The sequence below is a fragment of the Physeter macrocephalus genome, chromosome 16 (assembly GCF_002837175.3).
Source record: "Physeter macrocephalus isolate SW-GA chromosome 16, ASM283717v5, whole genome shotgun sequence".
Classification (NCBI taxonomy): Eukaryota; Metazoa; Chordata; class Mammalia; order Artiodactyla; family Physeteridae; genus Physeter; species Physeter macrocephalus.
Genome location: NC_041229.1, coordinates 4270147 through 4280169, shown reverse-complemented (window position 1 = coordinate 4280169; position 10023 = coordinate 4270147). Strand labels below are relative to the sequence as shown.

Here is a 10023-nt window from a genome sequence, read left to right as displayed (position 1 = left end):
AAGAGAAGCCACTGCAATGAGAAGCCCATGCACCACAACGAAGAGTAGCCCCCTCTCGCCTCAACTAGAGAAAGCCAGCACGCAGCAACGAAGACCCAATGCAGCCAAAAATAAATAAATAAATTATTTTTTTTTAAAAAAAAGAAAGACCCAACGCAGGCAAAAAAAAGAAAATTAAATTAAATCTTTTAAAAAAAGAAAAGCTAGACTTGACTTCATAGCATCATGGAAAACACAGAAGACACTATACCTATAGAGGAAGACTGTGGACTAATCAGAAGTTCCTCTTGGACTTGTTCACTTCCTGGCACTGTCTGCTGATCACTCAGTGAACTCTGAGATGCACTGACAGGCTGGGATACTTCCTCATGGACTTCCTCATCACTTAACCTTTCTACTTTGACCCGGACATCCTCCTCGGTACCCAGAGGTAAGGTAGTTTTTGTGCTCTCACAAGTCACGTAATCAGCCATTCTTCTACCTGTCTCAGATGGGCCAGGTAATTCTAAAGTCCGGGTATTTTCTGCTTGCTTAAGCTTATCAGGCTGAATCCTTCGATCAATTCCAAAAGGAAAAGTCCAGGGAAAAGCTAGAGAAGAGTCAACTGGTTGATTTCTATTTTCTGAGTAGGAAGCTGAAGAATTCAATACCTGTGGAGAACTTGTTTGCGTGCTACACTTTATAGGACTTTCAGGAGACATAACAATGTAGCTTTTGCGCTTTCTCCTCGACTCTCGGCAAACAGGAATGGTTCTTTCTACCACACTGCACTCTGAAGACACTGGAGAAATGCTTCCATCTTGAGACGTAAAATTGCAGTTAGAGTTATTTTCTTGTCCAGCATCTAGACCCTTTTCTGGTTGGCTGTTGGGTGTATTCCATAAAATGCTTGATTTCATGAACTCTGAGCAGGTGCTAGCAACACTGAACATTTGCATATAGCTGGCTGCAGCTAGAACATCAATGATATTTTCTGTGTTAATTGACAGAGTGGCTGTGTAAGCATATTCTAAAAGGGGTATAAAGCCAGTCACTGTAACATGATGCAAATCCAACACATTCTTGTTCTCATCCTCTGCTTGGCCTACAAGTTTGGTGCGAAAGAAATCACTGCAAGCTGCTAGTACCACCTTATGTGCCCGGAAGATTTTGTCCTGGACACGAATAGTGATATCACAAAAATGTCCATCATTTCGAAGCATATTTAGCTTTCCAAGCATTTCCTGGCTGTGGGAAGACGAGCTATGAGTAAATGTTTTCACACCCATCTTTTCCTTCCTCTTCTACCGATGCTCTTCAAGGATGCAAATGAATCAGCAATGTCCTAAAAGATATATAAAATAAGCATTAATTGATGGTTTAGTAGCTGAAATAAAAGGTGATTTAGATCGTTTTCATGAGGCCACCATGCTAAATCAACAAGCTGTAGTGAGAAATTTAGTTCAAGGTAAGAAATATATTAAAATACATTCTCTATACCTGTCCCCTAAAGTGTCCTATCAGTGGAGTCTGTGAGCTAATGTCACACTTAATGAGCTGCATAGTTTTAAATAATAATAGTTTGTAAATAATGACAATTATAGAGTACTATTTTCCAGATACAGTTCTAAATGCTTCACATTCGATAATTTCATTGTCATGATGTCTCTACCAGTATGTACATTTTATCCCCATTTAACAGAAAAAGGTTAACTACCTTGCTGAAGTCAGAAAGTTATTAAGTGGCAAACCCAGGGTTCAAATCCAGTCAGGCTGGCTCCAGAACCTACACTCTTAACCTCAATGCTTTATCCTGCCTCTTTTAGGATATAAAGCTAGTAAATACAAGTGACCAAGAGTCCAAGTTTTATGACGTGATAGATCTGCATTCTTTCTTCAACAATTCCTCCAAGGCTGTTATAAGGACTAAATGAGACAATACACGCCACACATGCTGAGCACAGTATTTGGCACGTTGTGAGCACTCAAGTGAAAGCAGCTACTGCTGTTTAGATTACTAACACGATAAAAGCACCTTTCTGAAAGAAAATTTATAAAACAAATAATGTTTAGTAATCAACTGATTGGATTTTCCCTTAAAAAAAAATTTGGTTTGCCTGTTATCACATTTTAGTTATTCACTAAAAATGTAAAAACCTGACATTCTTAAATACTTTTAATTTTGCAAATCTAATAATACTTTTAAATAATAGTTTTTACAGTACTTTCCCCCTAAACTCTTTTAACATCCTCTATGTGAAGTCACGGAGGCTTGTATTAGCCCCTTGATAAAGATAAGAAAACACTAATGCTCAGAGAAGTTAAATGGCTAACAAATGACAACCAAAGCTAAGATCTGGGTCTTTTGACTGTTAGATTGCTTTTCCAATACAAGAACACATAGCTATGTACATCAATTATTTTATCTAAGACAAATAACTTCTTTTTTCTTTAAAAAAAAAAGTACTAAAATAAATGCAAAACAAATTTGGGGAAACACCTTTTGTAAATCATCTCTAGATAAAGAAGATTTCAAATGCCTCAAAAATATAGCCACCAGTTTAAAATGATGTTGAAGATGATGAATATTTAATTGACCTGGAAAAATGTGTGGTTCTGAGTATTAAACGAATGCACAATTACTGAATACAGTGAACACTCAAAAGTGGTCATTATTATGTATTTAGAGAAAAATGTGATAAGAGTATATAGATGATAATCATCTTTGTGAAATATATACACATATGTATATATTTGTACACACACACACAGAACAAGAGAACATGAGGTCTTAACTAGAGATTCATGGATTCACTAAGGGTGCCATGATCCTTCTGAAATTGCACACAGAAAAATGCGTGTATTGATGGTAGCTTTCATCATATTCAAGGGAATTACTGGTAGACTATGGGTGATTATTCTCTTCTTTTTGCACATTAAACAATTTTTTTTCTTTTAAAAAGCACCATACTGCTGCAAAACCCTAGGGTTTCAGTTCCTCTTGGTTCGAACCCCAAAGTCATGCAGAGTAGGTCTACTTCTTCTTTCCCCTTGAAAAAGCTTTCAAAAACTGAAGATGGCAATCACATTCCATTCTTTCCTAAGGTTCTGTTCTTTAAGCTAAACATCCCTTGTCCCTTTAAGTTCTCCTTAAAATTTGATGAACATCCTTGCTATGCTCTCAACAACCTCCATTTCCCATATTCCTTTAAGACTGGTTCCCAGAGTTGTACACAATACGACAGGTTATGGCAGGATTATAACTTGAGCATAACTTTACTATTTTTACCTCCGTTGTCTGGGTACAAATATTAGTAAGACTAAACCCGGTATTCTGACAGTCAAATCATACTACTGACTGATTTTGTTTATACTATTGAAAACTTAATTCAATAATCGACTGATTAGATGTGAGGAACTTTATTATGTAAAGAGAGGAACACAATTAAAAATAAAACATTGTCCTTGACCTCATTAAATTTACAGTCTTGGGCTTCCCTGGTGGCGCAGTGGTTAAGAATCCGCCTGCCAATGCAGGGGCCATGGGTTCAAGCCCTGGTCCGGGAAGATCCCACATGCCACAAAGCAACTAAGCCCACGCGCCACAGCTACTGAGCCTGAGCTCTAGAGCCCACGAGTCCCAACTACTGAGCCCATGTGCCACAACTATTGAGCCTGCATGCCACAACTACTGAAGCCCGTACGCCTAGAGCCCATGCTCCGCAACAAGAGAAGCCACTGCAGTGAGAAGCCCCTGCTCACCGCAACTAGAGAAAGCCCACGCGCAGCAACGAAGACCCAATGCAGCCAAAAAAAACACAAAAACTTAGTCTTTATGAAGACGACACATGTACCTAATTAAAACTACACAGCTAGTGCTATGTGAAAGCAAACAAAGAAAAATTTAGTTATGAATGTGCAGGGCAGAAGAGGCACCATGGAGGGCAGGGCGTAATGAAAGTAGAACTCTGCCGGGTGATAAAGCAGATGGGAGTGCCAGGCTCTCACGGGACCTCACACGATCTCACCATCCTGACGTGCCTTGCGTACAGTGTGCGCACTGTACTGGCAAATTGTTGTTAATGGCACTATAAGTTACTCTAAATGTGGGCATGCAGGTCGTCAGTTCAAACATCAATCCACTACATAAACATCACTTTCGAATGTTCTTTGTAAGTAAATGTACATGTAAAGGGGAAAAGATTTAAAAAAAGACACCCTAAAGATTTCCAGCTGAATAAATAGAAAAAATTCACTGAATATTCCAACATGAGAAGACAAAATGATCAATCTGAGGTTCTTCTTGGTCTGATAACACAATAAATGGCATGAAGCTCTGTGCCGAGCCAGCTAGGTAAGGCCACTGAATTAACTACCCTGACCAATCAGAGGCGACATCTCAAATATAAACCTGCCCGTGCGCTTTCCCAAAGACAAGCAATCACAACGAGACACCAGGCAGCTAGGACTGATCTGACCAAACTACCATTTAATGTATCTGCTGATTTCTCTCTCACAGGAATGAGATGAAGAGGGAAAAAAATGGGACAGCTTTACTTGAAGTTTTTTGTTCATTTGCTGTACCCCAGTAAACTGGCTTCTTTAAAAGCCAGGCCATCAGGAGCACTTAGTTTGATCGGGATCATGTGGTTCAGGAAGGAACATGCCTTCCAGCAAGTGACACTCATAATCCAGGGACCATCTACATGAACAAAGGTGTGAAAGCAAGAAATTAAATAGTATATTTGGAGAACACGTGCAACAGGGTGTTGAAAACATTTCAATCGTGGTTTGGGTGGAGGCCCCAAACAACAGATACTGCATCCAAAGTGAGGTGCAAGGCCACCTGGGCCTGGAGGCCGGGGAAACTTAGTTTCAACCTTGAGTTACACCCACCTTCAACGTTCAAAGAGTTAGAAAAGGACTTTTGCTGAGTGATCAGTGTGTTGTGAGTTTCAAACCCTCTCCCACTCCCTTCTACTCCCCCATAATGGAAAGGGTTTAAGGCAAGTTTGCCCTTTGTTTCAGGTCTATGGAAAATGTGTCACACTTGAAAAAAATCTAATGGATACAAGTCTGATTTAAACTCTGGCCAAGACTATGAAGTATGCTTACCATCTCCCAACAGTATACAGAAGCAACACCCGGAGTGGCTGAAGAGACTCTGGTGCCCAAATGCTGGGTGCACATCCTGGTACCGCCATGTGTAGCAGTGGGACCTTAGGCAAGTCACCAAACTTCACCGTAATTTCTTCAGCAGTGAAACAGGGATAACAGAACCTACTTCAGAGAGCTCTGAGCATTAACTGGCCTGATACACATAAAGTGCCTTTAACAGTACTTCGCACGAAATAAATGCTACAGAAACATCAGCCGCTGCTGCTACTGTTATTAAAGACCTTTTCTTCTTATTCAATCCTGGCTTCTCTCAATCCTGGAGGGGCCAGAAACCACAGTTAGCAAATGAGGAGGAATAAAAGGGCAGAGCGGAAGAACAGAAAAAGGAAGCCAAACAAACCTCACTTTCCACTGCAGACCTATAGTAGGCCTGAGGTGGGCAAAGAAGAAAACCTTTAACTCTGAATTAAATTTATTAGTTCTCGAAAATAATGTTTCTATTCCCTGAAAGTAACCAGAAAAGTTATTAAGACTTGCCCTTCAAGAGGTTGGAGGGAGTATTAACCCCACAGAATAAATTTATATGGATGGTAGAAGACAAAAATAAAATGGATTCTGAGTACCTTCCGTAAATTGTGTTTGTTCAATGTAATGGTTACACATATGGTACAAAGTATAATACAGATGGAGGTATGGAATGGAAGGAAGATGAAGATTAGACTGGGAAATGCCCTGTATGCCATGTATTTATTACTTTAATTTCCCAACACAGGTCTGTGAAAACTTAGTCTCATGACATACTCTATAATAAATTACACAGACAAATATAATTTAGAAACACTGCAGTAACATACATTGTGGCAAACCTTGGGATGAAATTATGTTATTTGAAAAAGTCAGACATAATATGGATAGAATAAGCCAGAAAGTATATCCTGAAATTTTTATAAATTAGATAATTCTATTTTAAAAAACCTTGTTAACTCTCCATATGCGTGTAGATGAATATGTATGTGTGTAGTTATATATTTAATTTGGAACTCTTTTAAAATTCTCAAATAAATATTTTTTAAATCTAATTACTAATGCAGAATTTATGTAGCACTCAAAATAAAAATGTATTTTGTAATAGTTTGCAATTTGAACTAGTGAGTAATTCAGAAAGTTTCTTTCCCATCCCTTTTATTCCAAATTACTTATGAAATAGTATATACGTGTTTATGAAAGTGGCCGTTGCTAAACAACATATACTTTAAGGAGAGAAAAAAATTCTATGATTCTGTTTTGCAGTTGGGTTGAAAAACATTTACCAAATAAGGTATATAGCCCAGTTGCTAGAATAGTTTAAGCTAGACAAATACTAAGTTTTGAATTCTGACTCTTCCATTTACCATTCAGGCACTAAATCTTAAGTCTAGTTACTTCATCTCTTTATGCTGCAGTTTTCTCATTTGTAAAACAGGAATGGAAATTACACTTTCAAGATAGTCAAGAGGACTGAATTAGCACAATTCCTGGCACAAAGTAAACATTCAGTAAATGTTAGCTTCTATTATTACCCTAGAAAAAGTGTGAATAAAATGAAATGGAGATAAAATTTCAAAATATCTAGTCTATTTCTTATATGACACAGAGCACATCTTGAATATGTATATTTTGATATAAAGATTAACTGATAAAAATTATCAGAGGATTTGAGATTAAAATGGAGTAGCTCGGACTTCCCTGGTGGCACAGTGGTTAAGAATCCGCCTGCCAATGCAGGGGACATGGATTTGAGCCCTGGTCCAGGAAGATCCCACATGACGCAGAGCAACTGAGCCCGAGTGCCACAACTACCGAGCCTGCGCTCTAGAGCCCGCGAGCCACAACTACTGAGCCTGTGCTCTAGAGCCCGCATGCCACAACTACTGAGCCTGCACGCCACAACTACTGAAGCCCGCACGCCTAGAGCCCATGCTCCACGACAAGAGAAGCCACCACAATGAGAAGTCTGTGCACCTCAACGAAGAGTAGCCCCCACTCACCGCAACTAGAGAAAGCCTGTGTGCAGCAATGAAGATCCAACGCAGCCAATAAATAAATAAAAATGGAGTAGCTCTTCAGCATATAAAGTGAGGTGGCTGCCTCAGATGATTAAAGAGAAAGTAATGAGACTGCTAACCTTGAAACTAATTTGCGAGGATGTGAGACTTGATATTTAATAAGAATTTGCATGTTTAAATATCCAGCCACATCTCAAAACGGGACACTAACTTTCCAAATTATACTAACAAGGTTTTAATTATGCTAAAACTGAACTGAGATAACTTTGTTCCCACCCTATATTCTAATTTAAACCAATCAAGGACAGAAAATAAGGTTAGGGAGAGAGACATACTGAATTTAAGATGCCTCTAACAGGAATATACAGGTGGAATTTATATATGAAGTATCTGTACTAGTTGACTGTGTACAATAGCAAATGCAGCACTAGGACTTTCAGATATGTTATCTCACATGAGGTAAGATGATAATCTGATTTTACAGAGGAATTGAGACTTGAAACACTGCTTGTTTGAGGCCACTTATGTTTATGTTTATACCAATGCTAAGGACCTAGGACGTTATGCAATAGGTAACCACTGGAGAACCACTGGAGAGCAGTGTTATTTACAGCTACATTTTAAGATTATACTGGTAGCAATATAGAAGGTGGTTGTTATAGCAGTACAAGTGTAAGATAATATAAAATCGAATTAAGTCAGTGGCAGTAAGGATAGAGAACATAAATTGAGAAATATTTAGGAGGTAAAACCACCTAGGCATGATTTTGTGTTGGGGATGGGATGGGGTAGTAGTAGGAGACAAGAATGTAACCCTAGGTTTTGACATGGATGGTTGAGTGGATGGTATTTTCACCAAACAAGGCAGTGAAAGAGGAAGAGCTGGTTTTGGTAGGGCTTATATTTGAATGAAAAGAAATATTTTGGTTTTAAGCATACAATCTGAAATACTTCTGAGAGGAATATTCGAGAGTACATGTATATATGAAGTTGCCCATTCTGGTCCGGAGTTCAGGGAAGAGGTCGGAGCTGGAGCTAAATACTGGGTTTTACGTAAGTCACTGGTAAATTTCATCCTGTTGAATTTGTTAGAGCCTAAGACATCTAAAGAATGTGTAGGGAGCAGAGGCAGAAAAGCAAGTTGTGAGAAGCTTGGAGCAAGCAGAGAGCAAAAGGATGCGGTGAAAACATTTTATGGTGTCTAATTTATATTTTGAACCTGTCCAGTATTTAGCATAAGACAGAGGCAGTGAAATACGTGAATGGATAGATATATGTCCTGAAATTTCTATCTGGTTTGGCTATATAAAGTGCCTATATCTATTCAGTATCAGTGGTTAAAAGGTGAAGATAAAGTTGCAATTTGAATTTACAGCCTTGAATTTGAATTAAAAGCATCAGTATGAACTCATAACGTAGTTAATCTTCAGCCATGAATATCCCTAGCACCCAGACTGGCTTCCAAATTCCATTTCCCAATAAAAGAAATCATGGCTCCTTAGAGAAAAGGCAGATTGCACTCTGGGGGCAGTAAATGTCCACCTGGAGCATCTTATCAGCTATGCAAGGAAGCTATCAAAGATCACTAGGGGTATGCCAAAATGCAAGTCACTTTGAGGAGATTCCCAATGGCAAAAAATGGAACAGTAAACTGAATCAATGAAATACATTCATGAGTTCACATGACACTAGAAACAAAAACAAACCTAATCCATCACCTTTAAAGATGCTAATGAACCAAAAAATTATTTTGAAAACTGGTTTTAAAAAGAGGGAAAGAGGGGCTTCCCTGGTGGCGCAGTGGTTGAGAGTCCGCCTGCCGATGCAGGGGACACGGGTTCGTGCCCCGGTCCGGGAAGATCCCACATGCCCGCGTACTGCAAAAAAAAAAAAGAAAAGAAAAAGAAAAAGAGGGAAAGAGGGACTTCCCTGGTGGTCCAGTGGCTAAGATTCCGTGCTCCCAATGCAGGGGGCCCAGGTTCGATCCCTGGTCAGGGAACTAGATGCCACATGCATACTGCAACTAAGAGTTCACATATCACAACTAAGGAGCCCGCATGCCACAACTAAGGAGCCCACGAGCTGCAACTAAGACCCAGTGCAACTAAATTTAAAATAATAATAAGAATAATAAAAAAAGATCTCACATGCCACAATGAAGATCCTACATGCCTCAACTAAGATCCGGTGCAGCCTAAATAAACAAATTAATTAATTAATTAATTAATTTTAAAAAGGGGGGAGAATAAAGCATTTATCCAGCCTTTCCAATATAAACAGTGTTTTTAAGTAATCATATAGAATATGAAAGGTTTCTCTTTATAGAAATATTCCAGCTAATAACTGAAGAAAGAATGTCAGAATTAGAAGAACACCATTTTGCACGCCCCCCCCCAATAAAGAGGCATTAATCATCATGGTTTATAACTTCACAGAAAGAGCAGTAAGACACTCCAAAAAAGACTGAACAAAAATCTGACCAAGTTTCTAGATCCAACTACCAATTCACAGTAAATACAGAGGAACAGGAATATGTTAAGCTATACCACTGCAGTGCAAATGGCAAAATTTAGACTGTGAGAAACTCTACAGGACAAAAGACTTGGAAGGAAAAAAACAGCAAGGAAGAAAGAGATAAAGGGGGAACTAGAATGGGGAACTTTGTGCATATCTTAAAGAATAAGCTTATGAGATAATTGGAAATTTGTTTTTATTGACTCCTTGAAAATGTCAAGAAATTATTGTTAATTTTTAAATGTAATAACATCGCTATACATTTTATAAAACAGCTTTACTGAGATACAATTCACATCCTATACAATTCATCCCTTTAAAGTGTAGAATGCAAAGATTTTTGAGTATATTCAGGTATGTACAAAAA

The 10023-nt window shown here is 38.5% G+C and overlaps 1 protein-coding gene across 5 annotated transcripts in view; it reads right to left on the bottom strand.

Moving 5' to 3' along the window:
• Positions 1-10023, bottom strand: part of ZBTB44 (zinc finger and BTB domain containing 44) — a 67783-nt gene that overhangs the window by 22586 nt on the left and 35174 nt on the right. For 4 of the 5 annotated variants that reach the window (XM_024131342.3, XM_024131343.3, XM_028501160.2 and 1 more), the window contains exon 2: positions 251-1324. In XM_024131342.3, the coding sequence (XP_023987110.1) occupies positions 251-1268 (1018 nt within the window). In that variant the 5' untranslated portion in view covers positions 1269-1324. Of the gene's footprint in view, positions 1-250; positions 1325-5094; positions 5414-10023 lie in introns of all 5 variants that reach the window. The other variant, XM_007112681.4, reaches the window with a different exon arrangement.